This window comes from Palaemon carinicauda, chromosome 3 (genome assembly GCF_036898095.1).
Source record: "Palaemon carinicauda isolate YSFRI2023 chromosome 3, ASM3689809v2, whole genome shotgun sequence".
Lineage (NCBI taxonomy): Eukaryota > Metazoa > Arthropoda > Malacostraca > Decapoda > Palaemonidae > Palaemon > Palaemon carinicauda.
Window position 1 is genome coordinate 151,371,279 of NC_090727.1, and position 12,604 is coordinate 151,383,882.

Here is a 12,604-nt window from a genome sequence, read left to right on the forward strand (position 1 = left end):
TTGACTGCCATTGTTAGGGTCCATGCATCCCCAAAAACTTTACATTGTTAAATTTGGTAATAGACCCTGTAAAATAATACTTTGCAGCAGCAGATTTGGAGGCCAAACTTTGTGACTGCATACGAGATTTTCTGGGGACTACTTTCCCACAAAACTGTTTGCAAAGGAGAGAATCTAGCCCATTTTCTTTGCATGGTTTAGAATTTTCTCAAACACTTCTTTCATGAGTTAACTTGTGAAAATGAAATGGGGCCACTGCTATAATGTGCAACAAGCAGCAAATCTAGAGATATTTATAATGTGATATAAAATTCATTAAGGAAGGCACTCAAATATGAAGAAAAATAACTATACTTTGAGAAAGACATTACAGAACTCAAAAATTCTCACACACATATTTGTTTATGGCTGTGTTTTTCACTTTGGACAGAGTGGATGTTGGACTATTCAAGATAAAGGTTAAAAAAAAAAAATCACCCTTTTTAGATGTAGAAACGTGAAATTTTGGCATAATTCCTAGCTTACTTTGAATGTATTTGGGTAGGAGTCATACATGGTGAATGCCGACACCTATTATTCGACAAATTATGGTTGTCTCTCTTAAACCTTACATTTCACCCACTACTATTTTCACAGATTTATGGATAGGCAGAGTGGAGGTATGCTGACTTCAGTCAACAGCAATGGCTCCATGATCTGTCTCCACTCCACAACCATCAAACAGTGTGAAAACATCTGTTGTTCTTGATTGTAAAATGGACAGGGGGCCCACTTGACCTGATATGGATTACCATGTCCTTGCTCACTGGAGTAGCACCACTACAACCATCCCCTACTGTAAGCACACAAATATAACCAAAATCTACATTAATCACACAAGCAGCCCTCCGGACCTCAACCCATCCTTGCACATAGAAATGCCCAGCCAGTTGGAATATCACATCCACCCTCATTACTACTAATGCTCCTGTAATGATGCTATCTGCTACAGTAGCATGCACCCTCACTCACCCCTCCATCTACCATGAAATGCCACTAGTTTATGCTCTCCCCTACAACTTCTATATTAACCAATTGCATAGCCAATAATGTGGTCAAACATACAGACACTTAGCCCACGACTCCATTGTAACCTCAGACTAGTGGCAGGAGGTAAAAAAGTCCATTTATTTGTTCAAATGTCTAAAGATGCAGCAGCACAACCCTTTTGGCTGTTTCCATGGGTGCACCATCAGGATATGTCTTATCTCAGCAGCCTCACTGTACCAATAGAAACTCTGTCGTCTTTGGGTCCTTACAATTCCTCATCTAAAACACTAACCTCTAAATGCAGAGTCTCTTTCCCAATCACCAGAGCAATCATCACTACTTTCGGCATACCGGCTCTTCAAAGCAATGTCATAAAGACCCTCAAATAATGCTTACATTGCATCAGATGAGGTGCTCTAATGGCACTACCTCTATGGGACATAGGGCTTGGCAGTGATGCTGTGGAATGGATTTGTGACTTTAGGTAATTTGTAAAAGTAAAATTAATGCTGAACACCAACACAGGAAAGAAAGAAGCATCCAAAGAGTAGAGAGATAAAATGTGGGACTTGTGGGTACAGTTTAGGATTGAGAGGATGCTGTAAAAGCCATTCAGTAAGCTGAACCTACTGTGAAAATGGCAAGTTTCAAGGTTTAAAAGGCTGCTCATGAATGGCAGAGGCAAGGGACTGTGACACTGCACTAGCAAGCAGGTAATGGCCTAGAGACTGACAATATATCTTATGATCAGTGTCCAAGCAAACCCCCATCCAAGCTAAAATCAAGGTCAGGTAATGGCTGATGACTCAGCAGGTACACCCATAGGATTCCCAGACTTCCTCATCCTTACTTTACAAAGATGGTGAAAATGCAAACTAAAGGAACTAACGAGTTAGAGCATGACTATAGTCCGTCTGGTGATCAATGGCAGGGATGTTATCAATAGGTACTATCAATTACAATAATTACTTTCCTGCACAATCCCTAGTGCTGAGCATAGAACATGCTACATGGAGGTAATGTACGTTAGCTTCAACCTGAATATAAAACGACATGACCACGTAATCGTTGTGTCCAATGACCAGTTGTACGTAAAAGTCTTAGTGGAGTCACCCCCATTTTCAGATCATCAGAATATTTCTGAAACTACATATGGTATCTAGAAGTCCTGTAATTTTGGTAAATCTCTGCTCCTCACAGTTCACTACTACCACCATAGTTTGTGAGACTGCTTACAAAAATAATGCATTTAGCACTTCAATCCATCAATAACATATATTAGAAATATAATCAGAATTTCAACAGTCCATAAATTTAAAGTAAGGATTGCTTTGTATTAAAATGAGAGATTTGACATAGTGTTGGTTAGAAAACCCCAAAACTACAGCTTGAAATTAAAGTTAAAAGGCGTTAACTGCCAATATGGGAAGGAAATGGGAATGGATGTATAGTGGAAAACTAAAATGTACATGCAGCTAGAGGACAAAGGGATGCTGCAATAAAATCAAAGAAATGTCTTAAAGTGCAGAGGTACAAGAACAAAAAAGGTAATACTGTATTGAGGCATAGTACAGTACAACGCCTAATGGGAGAGGATTGCCTAGTCGTTGTTTTCAGTATGTTTATCCAACCAACCACCTTTAATTTTTACGTCTGGTCTAAATTAACAATTAGATTAGTGAATAACACCTTAATCAAAATAATTCTTATCATATTTTGATTTTACACAAAGTTCTATCCTTATTAGGAAAATAAAAAGAAGTATGCATTTTACTTTTATTGTAAGTAGAGGCATATTGTGGCCTACAAGAACGCAAGAAAACTGCATCTGGCAACTCAGCACCAAAAAATAAACGATGAAAACCTTGTACTTCAAAAAGGATGAGATGGTACAGTGAACTTGCTTGCCGTAAATACTACAAGCAATCCATAGTAACCAGCACACTCCGGGCTGTATGAGAAGGATATTGGGAATGCAACAATTTCAGAGTTGTCTTCATTTGAATGGTGGTATGATTTACTTATGAGTTGTGGCAAAGTAGTTTAGATCAAGACAGAAAAAGAAACATGAGATAAATATGTAATATATGAAAATGACATAGAAGCAACTCTGATCTCTTAGTTTTACATTCCCTATTCATGAAAACCAACTATACCACTATCAACCGCATTTCAGCAATTCTCCGAGAAGAATAAAGACGTGGGAGTTAGTGGTATAATAAACAATTTTTGTGTAAACATTACCTGGTATAAGATGATGAAATTCATTTTTGTTTTAGTTTACTGTGTATAATTCATTTATCTAAGAAATATGCCCTTTTTCTGGTGTAGGAATGGAAATCACACAGATATACGAGAGCACAAAATTACCACCGACAATGCACAATAAAACCGAAAGGCCTTTCTTATGTCACGTAGCATGAAACGCTGGACGCGAACACAAAGGGCCAACACTGGTGAATGTACTGCTAACACTAATTTCGCAGACGGGCAGTTTTTGGGCCCACACACAGGGTATGAACATTAAATATGGGTAGCTAATGCAATCATGACCATAAATTTAAATAGTTTTAGCAGATGACCTCAATGATGAGCAAATTTCTAATATCACTTGCTAGGGTCAAAATATTATTCATTACTGTATTTGCTACGGTCCAAAAAAAGACAAAAAAAATGAATGATGGTATTAAAAATTCAGTGGACCTACAAGAATGAATAAAACAACATATGCCATACCTGACACTATTTCAAGTACAAAAGATATATAGTATAAACACAACCATATATTTTCAAGAACGACTCTACAAGTCTCGGGACATCTTCCCCACCAAAATAGAGGAAACCGTCAACCACAAAACACTCAAATGCCAACCTCAACCTCCCTAGAGTCAACCAAACCAAATGAATTACGGGAATGTGTTACAATGGTTGTTACTTAGGAGAGGCAATTCATACGCCACTTTAACTTGAACTTGCGCAAAAACAGGTGGTGTACGTCTCGCAAATCATTTGGAACATCTACTGCACTTGTATAGATCAGACTCTCAAAGAATATGGTCCATGCTATCTATAATGAGCTTATCTGGAATACATAAAAATTATGGGATAACCTTACAGATAATTTTTCTCCAAATACTTAAATACTGTTGCAGTTTTCTTACACATACTGGATATATATATATATTAATATACAATATCATACCATAAACCTTATATGTTTCTATTCTTAAGCAAATCAATTAAATCTGCAATATACAGTACTGTATTGTGAAATATTTCTTAATAGTAAAAAAAAAAACAATACCTGTAAACAGCACACAATCAGGCAATAAATATTTTGATATACTTTCATTAATCTCCGAAATACTGTGGTTACACACAGATACAACAAGTAAACAAGCACAGAACCCTTTTCATGCACATCAAATCAACATCTCAACCACAGACAATAAAATGCCAATACAGTAGTGCTGACGTTACTTTAACCTAGTACTGTAATCCATTAGTGTAGGCAGGATGAAAATAAATCTGCCTCCTATCCTCTAAGTCCAACCTTACCAGAGAGCATGTTACCATATCATATATAATTGTGCTTCAAATTAAATTCCCTTAATCACATAATTCAAGGATAAGAAAATAAGCTATGTTCTCAGGCACTTCAGTAAACGTTACGCAGGGTTGCATTTTGGACAATGTAACGACATGCTGGAACTGTTACCATTACCAATGATGTCAATTCAATGAGAACAAGTTCTCTGGAAGATTTTAAAATCTATTACAAATACCTTAGTTTTCTTTTAATTTATGTCTACAAGATTCCAACACTAAGCCAATCAAATTTCAATGTATCCTTAATATGAAAAAAAAAATATAGTAATTTATGGTGCAACAAAATGCCATACTGTAAATAAAGTACGCATAATGTATATATAATACAAGTACCTTTTAACCATAGTTTAGTCAGCAACATGTTTTTATAAAGTTTTCCACCTTTATCAAAATTAAAGCAAAACTCATATAGCCATATGTCTAGGACACTAAATGGATGTTAAAACAATATACATTGCCATTGGCCACGGCAAAAAAAAAAAAAAAAAATTCATTCTTTCTTGACTGAATAAACTATATTCCCCAAATTCTCCACTTTTGAAACAATACATGATTACCATATGAAATCAAAGACTAAAAGGTCTAAGTTTAAAATCTTCCCAGGAAGTTTTCAGGACTCAAAACTTGAAAACAGTAATGTTGGATTCTGGCCTTTATATACAGTATGGGTCATTGAAAAGAGAGAGAGAGAGAGAGAGAGAGAGAGAGAGAGAGAGAGAGAGAGAGAGAGAGAGAGACTCAGATTCCTGATTTTACTAGACAAACTTTTTCCCAGAAATGTCTGTAAATAAAACTTTAGTATAAACTAATTCAAAATAAAGGCGTTGTTAAGATATAGTGCAATTAACTTCGTTTTAGAAATAAAGCTTTTTCAATGTTTACTTCATCTCTTTCCTTTAAAATTTTCTGAGGGAAACAATTGCACATATTTTTCCTTCATGAAACAAAAATAATAAGAGAGGGAGGGGGTAATGAACGTTACAGTACTTAATCCTATAACAGTTCAGTTCAACGTCCAAATTAAAGCAGCAGTTATTTTAGAAGAAGCTTTAAACCTTCAAAATCTTCTTGGACATAAATCAGCTAGACAGAGAGTACAAAAAGAATGTCAAAAACATTATAGGAACATTTGGCAACACACATACAATAACATGAACACGATAGTAAATGAAAATCATTGTAGTCCTACACCTTCCATTATGAATAAACAAAATGGGAGGACGGGGACTTTAAAGTCTGTTTTGAGACTGATCATACTAAACTTTACAATTGTCCTCCTGCATTCCCTACAGGTAAATAGCATTGTATGCATAACCTACTCACCGGCACCCCCTCCCCACCTTTTTGCCTTTTGTGAAAATGGCTACTAGCAATACTCAAAATTACAAATAGTTGAAGTGTCATGTAAGTCATACGACACTAGTAAAAATATTGGGTCATTTGACAGTTACAATTTGAAATGAATATTATCTTGATGCAGTTTTCAACACAAGTATATTTCCTATCTATCAAGCAAGGGGTACAAAATTACTTGATTTTATCAAGAATTAGTTTGAGTAAGCTTTCATTCCCAAACAAATTTCAAATATCTCTTAAAAGGATACACAAAGAGCTGAATTCTAACTGAAACAGACATTGCTGATCTTAATGCCACCAACTAAATGTCATGCAATCAGGCTAATTTCCTGGAGTGACATTTATACTTTATGCTCTTTGCTTTGTATGAGGTATACCTGGCCACATGGCTTCATCAGGCAAATTACACTTTAAGAGATAAATGATTGAAACATGAACACCTATTCTGCCCAAGTGAAACTCTTCAATGACAAAAAACGCTTGGGGGTAAACGGCCACAGGCCTAAAAACATTTCCAAGAAAAGTGCTGGACTACCTAGAAACATCAAGACAAATATTTCCAAATAAGAGGACAATTTTACCAATGTCAGCATTACAAAACAAATATTTCCTCTCACCATTCAACTCTTGCTTCATAAGTCACAGAAGTCAAATACAATATACTAAACAATACTAACATCACCAAATAAATTTCCATCTTTATTGACTTGGAATTTAGAAGAGACCTGTACATATCAAACCAAATCTAGAACAATAACAACATTCTTTATTCTAAACAGAAGGACTTACAGAAAAAGGAGATTTAAAAACAAGATTAGTTAAATACCTTAATATCACTGCCATTATGATGATAAATATTGTGAATGACAATAATAAGACAGATAACCTGATATCTCTCCTACAGGATCAGGCCACAAAACAGATGAGTGAAATAAAAGAAGAGGAAATCAAATGCATACAATAGATTTCTTCGTTAAGTTCTTCTTACAGTAATGAATTTAAAATATAGTGCCAAATGTGATGCCACTAAACATTAATGAAATAATCTTGGTAAAGTGGTGCCTCACGACCATCATTTTAACATTCTGATACTGTTTTCTTATAGGAAAGTTTAGCAAATTAAAATTCCACTGCATACTATACTCTTTCAATGAATACTGAATTTGCATTTAGGAAATAAACAAACTAGAAAACTTCATTGAGAACAGACAGAAAACTTCAAGAAGTAAGGATTGTCTAAATTATATTTTTAATTATCTTTGTCAAATAAAACACTACAAGCCTTTCTTACATAGAAGAATGGCAACAACTGAATGAGGAGTACCATACTCTAAATGTTTAGTGACCATTCACCTGGAGGGAGAAACAAACAAACAAAGTACTAAAGCCTGGCCATAACAGGAATAATTTTTTGGGCAACATTAATCATTTTTAATGTCTCCTAACCTTTTGCAATAAAACAAATCTTGAAATTTCAGGACTAGGTCTATTATTTTGGTCTTCATTTACAGTTTTGTTACATTTCATAATTAACTGCACTATAAGAATCATGTTAATTCCTCATTCATAAACTACAGTACTATATATTACTCACTCACTTATGAGTTAATTTATATATATTCCTCTATATCAACTAATACCAAGGCAGAGATGTGTAATATTAAAAAAACCACAAACATCCCTATACAGGATAAAAGAGAATTTTTTTTTATAAATTTTTCTCATTTATATTTTTTAAATTTTTTGTCAAATTAATAAACATTTGTAAGTGCTCCTACTTATCAACTGCTATCACTTAAACCCTTGAAAGCATGATTGGTAATGATATTAGTACGTTCCCATATCCCTTCAACATCAGTATCAACATTATGCGTTTCCTCACAGCAATGAATGATAGTACATAAGTAAATTACAAACTAAAGGAAAAATACATTTCATCCTGGCTTTGTTTTTTATATATATATATACTTCTTCCCTTCACTGAATACAATGCTAAAACTTATCACAGCCTAAACATTCTGAAATCTGCAAGTGTGATGTTTTCTCTAGCCCTTACCATACTGCCTGAGAAATTATAATGTGCTGTACATGATAAGAAAGTGTACAGCCTATGCTCAATTGGCAATTCTTGTTCAAAGATGATCTTCAACAAAGTTGCCTGCAAGGACAATAAATGACTTTTTCAAATCTTAACACTAATACTGTACATTAACACAGAAGGTGTCAAAATTATTGTACCTTTTTTTAAATACAGTACAGGAATAACTAAAATCTGTCTTCGCACTTTTAAATAACTTTTCATTTTGTCAAACATAGAACATATTCCTTCAAAATGCTATGTATGTCAAGATAGCTCAGTAACGATGAAAGCATCTCATAATTTAAGAAAAGGTTAAGGAAACTCACTGAAAAAGTGGCCCATTATCAAGGCACTAACCCAGCAAGGTGTGGCGTTCTACCGTGGTAAAACGAGAACTTTAAAACAGCAGATGCTTCTAGTTAATAGGAAAGGTGCTCATACGATGACTGTGTGGGGTAACATAGCCTCAACTCATAATAATATAATTTATCACTGAATCCTTCTCATGCCTTAATTTTCTTCACATGATGGCTGACAGGTCCCTCTTCTCATCTAAGAGTTTGTAGGAATCAGCAAATACCTTTTTTACTCGTTCAAAAACTTCTTCATCATACATAGATCTTGCTGTGTTGGTCCGGTCAAAAGGTTCTGTTAAGGTAAAAAGTTATCAATATTAGATACAGATTATAACAACCATAAATTACTTTCCTAAACTAAATCTCAAATTATCAAGAGTCAAGAGCTACTGAAATGCTAAAAGGCATGTCACACGAAACTCCTCATATCTATTCACATTACAGTTTTCCATTGGTGATGGTGTAAATAAAAACGAGTTTGCTTCTTTTATAGGAAAAAAAATATTTATAAGAAACCATATAAGAAGCATCAACACCTAATTGGAGATATTATTTCAGAACTTTGAATGGAAATACAAAGGTTAACATCAGCCAAATGGTTCCTTTTTGTGCTACTAGATTGCAAATTGCCAGAAATAGATTTGGTTAGGAAATTGAAAAAAAAAAAACTACTTCTAATAATGCCACTGCTCACATATTGCTTACAAGATTTTTCTATATTAAAATTTTTTTTTTTATCATAAAATTGAAAAAATTTTACTTTGTGCTGTCACCTCTTCCAGAGATTTGAATAAATAAAACTAACCTTCTATACAGAGGTATTTCCACATTCTTGAATCATTCTTCCGGGTCCTGTGAGCTCGGCACTTGGCCGTGGGTATAGTGCCTCCTGTTCTGACTGAGATTGTATCCTCAATATACCTGGAATTAAAATGAGATCCCTTTCTCAAAAATCATACCAAACCATGTTCTGTACATGTGAAATAAAAATTTAACTATCTACAACAACTGAAGAGAGAAAAAGCATCTTTATATTCTAAAAGTTCCAATAATTATACAAAAGCACAATAAAAATTTCACCTTTGAGGAAACAACTCTCATTTTACGCCTGCTGATGCAATTTTTATAAAAATTGTTGATAGATTAATCTGGGACACTGGATACCCCAAGTTATTTTAAATAAAAAAGAAATTACCTAAATGAAATTACTTTAAACATCTAGATGTCACTCCATTTCTTATTCTAATGTAGAAGGAAATGGTAAATTGAGAAAGTTTTTCAAGCTTCTTATAATTGTGTCTATCAAAAGAAAAATATTTAAATTTATTATATTTCACTAAAAATACTTTTTACTGGTTTAGTCTTCAGAGGCTGACGAATGTCTATGTTATTGGATAAAATCATAATTTCCTTTAAAACCCCAAAGCTGGAAAATGATTTATAATTTTCATGTGCACAATCTGAAGTCTCTCATAAAAATATCTTCTTTTGGTGTAGCTGGAACAGCCTTGTATTGCTTGTAAATGAAGAGATTTGGTTCAGTGAGCTAGTCAATCAGTTTGTCAGTGGCACAAGGGACAAGAAAATGGGAATGGTTTGAGGTGGGACATATACTGTGGTTGACCCTTCTTATCAGCAGGTATTGTGTTCCAAGTCTCTCCCGTAGACGAGAAACTCAACAGACGAGAGAGACCCTAACCTCCGCAGATGTTAAATATATATCTGCTAGTAGTAATTACAAAACCAATTTGTAATTTCATTTAAAAAAAAAATCAATGCCATACAATTAAAAAAAATTATATGTTCAACTCTATTTAATGTTTTTGTTTACATTTGTGTAAGAGATCTGGAAGACAATAACACTGTCTCTTTAAAACCAAGTAGGAGTTCCAGATGGACAGATCACACATGTCAATTATGCAACATTTCTTGGGCTCTAACCACACTATGCCTTAAGAGACATTTCCAATTCTATCTATGAATTTGAGCTGCATGCCCTAGTATTGGTGCCATTTAGGCCACTGAATATCCAGTTGCAAGGGGGGGGGGGTCAGTTACACTAAGTGAAAGTTAATCGAAACTACATGATAAGAAAGGAGGCGGGGATGGAGTTGTGGTAGATGACAAAACCGAGTACAGCAAGGATTCAAAGGGATACTGCTATAACCCCTTAGTAATACCTACACTGTACCACATTGCATGCTTTGATGACACAATGCCTGTAACATCCTGCTTTTACAACTAGTGTTGCAGCTTGGTTTATTACTCTACAATGATATTTTCCTTTCACCAGCTTTTACCTCTCATTTATAAATAATGTTTTGTCCCGTTCTATAAGAAGATGGATGTGACTTGTAGTCTATGTATACTAGTCAATGGTATGCTCTCTTGTGAGAAATAATTTTTTCCAGGTCTTGATGTATCCTAGCATTTCAACCATTAATCGAAGTAAAGTTATTTGGATTTGTTGTAGTTTATAGATACAGTTACCTTTATCACATTTCTAGGCTCTTTTTTGGGTTCAGAAATTTTTTTTCTTTTAAATTAGATTTAAAAAGGAGAATAACATTTAAAGGAATTGGGTATTTATAGTGAACAGAAAACCCGTAGCATCACCCACTGGCAGCCATGAAAGGCATGGTAGTACCCTAAGGAAATCATGATTGTAAAATTAACCTGTTTCACAGAGTTAAAAGGAAAAATATATGATGGTTCATAACCAGTTTTACAGAGTACAGCATTCCCTATTTCAACATGTTACTGAACTGTTCTTGTTGATTACGAAAACCCTTATAGACATCAATTCAAAGGTATACTACTGTGCCTCTGTTTTTTACAAACATCAAAGTATTACGTCTGACAATGCTTCAAGAGACATATGCGCAGGCAACTTACGTAAAAGTGTTGGCAAAATAATTGAGGAAACCATGAAAGAGCTGTCCTAATGTCTCATGGTTGTTGGAAGTGAATGTGGGCATCTTTTCAGTGATGAGGATACTCATTATCGGAGCATTGTCATGGAATTTATCAGGAAAGTTCTTCTGCAAACAAGGCAAAACTGGAGGCTGTACACCATCTGAAAGAAACCAAAATATTCAAGTGTCATTTCTCTATCATTACTTTCATAATTCTAAGACACTGAAGTCATTAGACAAATCATACTATAGAACTGTTATAATTGATTTACAAAAATTTGGTTTGATGACCCATGAATTCCATAAACCCTACGAACTAAAGTAAAAGACGGTAAACGTTACCAAAGTGACTTACTTTGCAGATAATGTATCACCATTAAAACCAAGGAGTAGGATGATATGGTCATGTCCTTGGCATTATTGATATTGTGATGCTGTGCCCATAACTTCACCACCAAGACTAGAGGACGTACCCGCCAATCCACTGGAAAGTATTGTGAAAATGGAGTGAATATAATGCATTAAGTTTATACATACATACATATACCAAGGCACTTCCCCCAATTTTGGGGGGTAGCCGACATCAACAAATGAAACAAAACAAAAAAGGGGACCTCTACTCTCTACGTTCCTCCAGCCTAACAAGGGACTCAACCGAGTTCAGCTGGTACTGCTAGGGTGCCACAGCCCAACCTCCCACATTATCCACCACAGTTACTGCTATAATAAGGTCATTCTGTAACTTATTCCCTATTCATGAAGCATTAGGACCTTTCATCTATCAATCAATATAAATAGCTAAGAATTCAAGCAAATAAAAGTGTAATAAATTACTGATGTTAACTGCATGCTTTTGCTACTAAGCTGCTTTGGTATGAAAGTTTACACATATTTAACTACTTTACATGATAAAATAGATCAACACAACTTCCCCTAAAAAATATACATCAATAAAAATCACATGACCTTCGCACAAAAAAAAAAAAAACAATTCCAAATTCAGACACTTACACTGTGAGTACGAGTGAAGAAGGTGAGTGTTACGAATTCCCACCGCGTTATTACAATTGAGATCCACATCAACATGAGTTTGAGCATCGCGGAACTTTAGGATTGGTACCTTGGCTCGGATCAGCTCCATTTTCTGAGTAGAGCCTGGTGATGAAACATCAATAAGAAATCATTTAATTCAAACAAAAGAAACCTTCTGACCAGCAATTCATAGTTATCATTTGGCAATTCTTTTTATGCATTTGAAA

The 12,604-nt window shown here is 34.7% G+C and overlaps 1 protein-coding gene across 9 annotated transcripts in view; it reads right to left on the bottom strand.

The window, feature by feature from the left end:
- Nucleotides 1–2,793: 2,793 nt before the first annotated feature.
- LOC137638642 (putative uncharacterized protein DDB_G0286901) overlaps nt 2,794–12,604 on the bottom strand; it is a 69,025-nt gene continuing 59,214 nt past the window's right edge. For all 9 annotated transcript variants that reach the window (XM_068370908.1, XM_068370907.1, XM_068370910.1 and 6 more), the window contains 5 exons: nt 12,357–12,500; nt 11,701–11,829; nt 11,326–11,506; nt 9,236–9,351; nt 2,794–8,722 (listed from right to left, as the gene is read on the bottom strand). In XM_068370908.1, the coding sequence (XP_068227009.1) occupies nt 8,595–8,722; nt 9,236–9,351; nt 11,326–11,506; nt 11,701–11,829; nt 12,357–12,500 (698 nt within the window). In that variant the 3' untranslated portion in view covers nt 2,794–8,594. The remainder of the gene's footprint in view (nt 8,723–9,235; nt 9,352–11,325; nt 11,507–11,700; nt 11,830–12,356; nt 12,501–12,604) is intronic.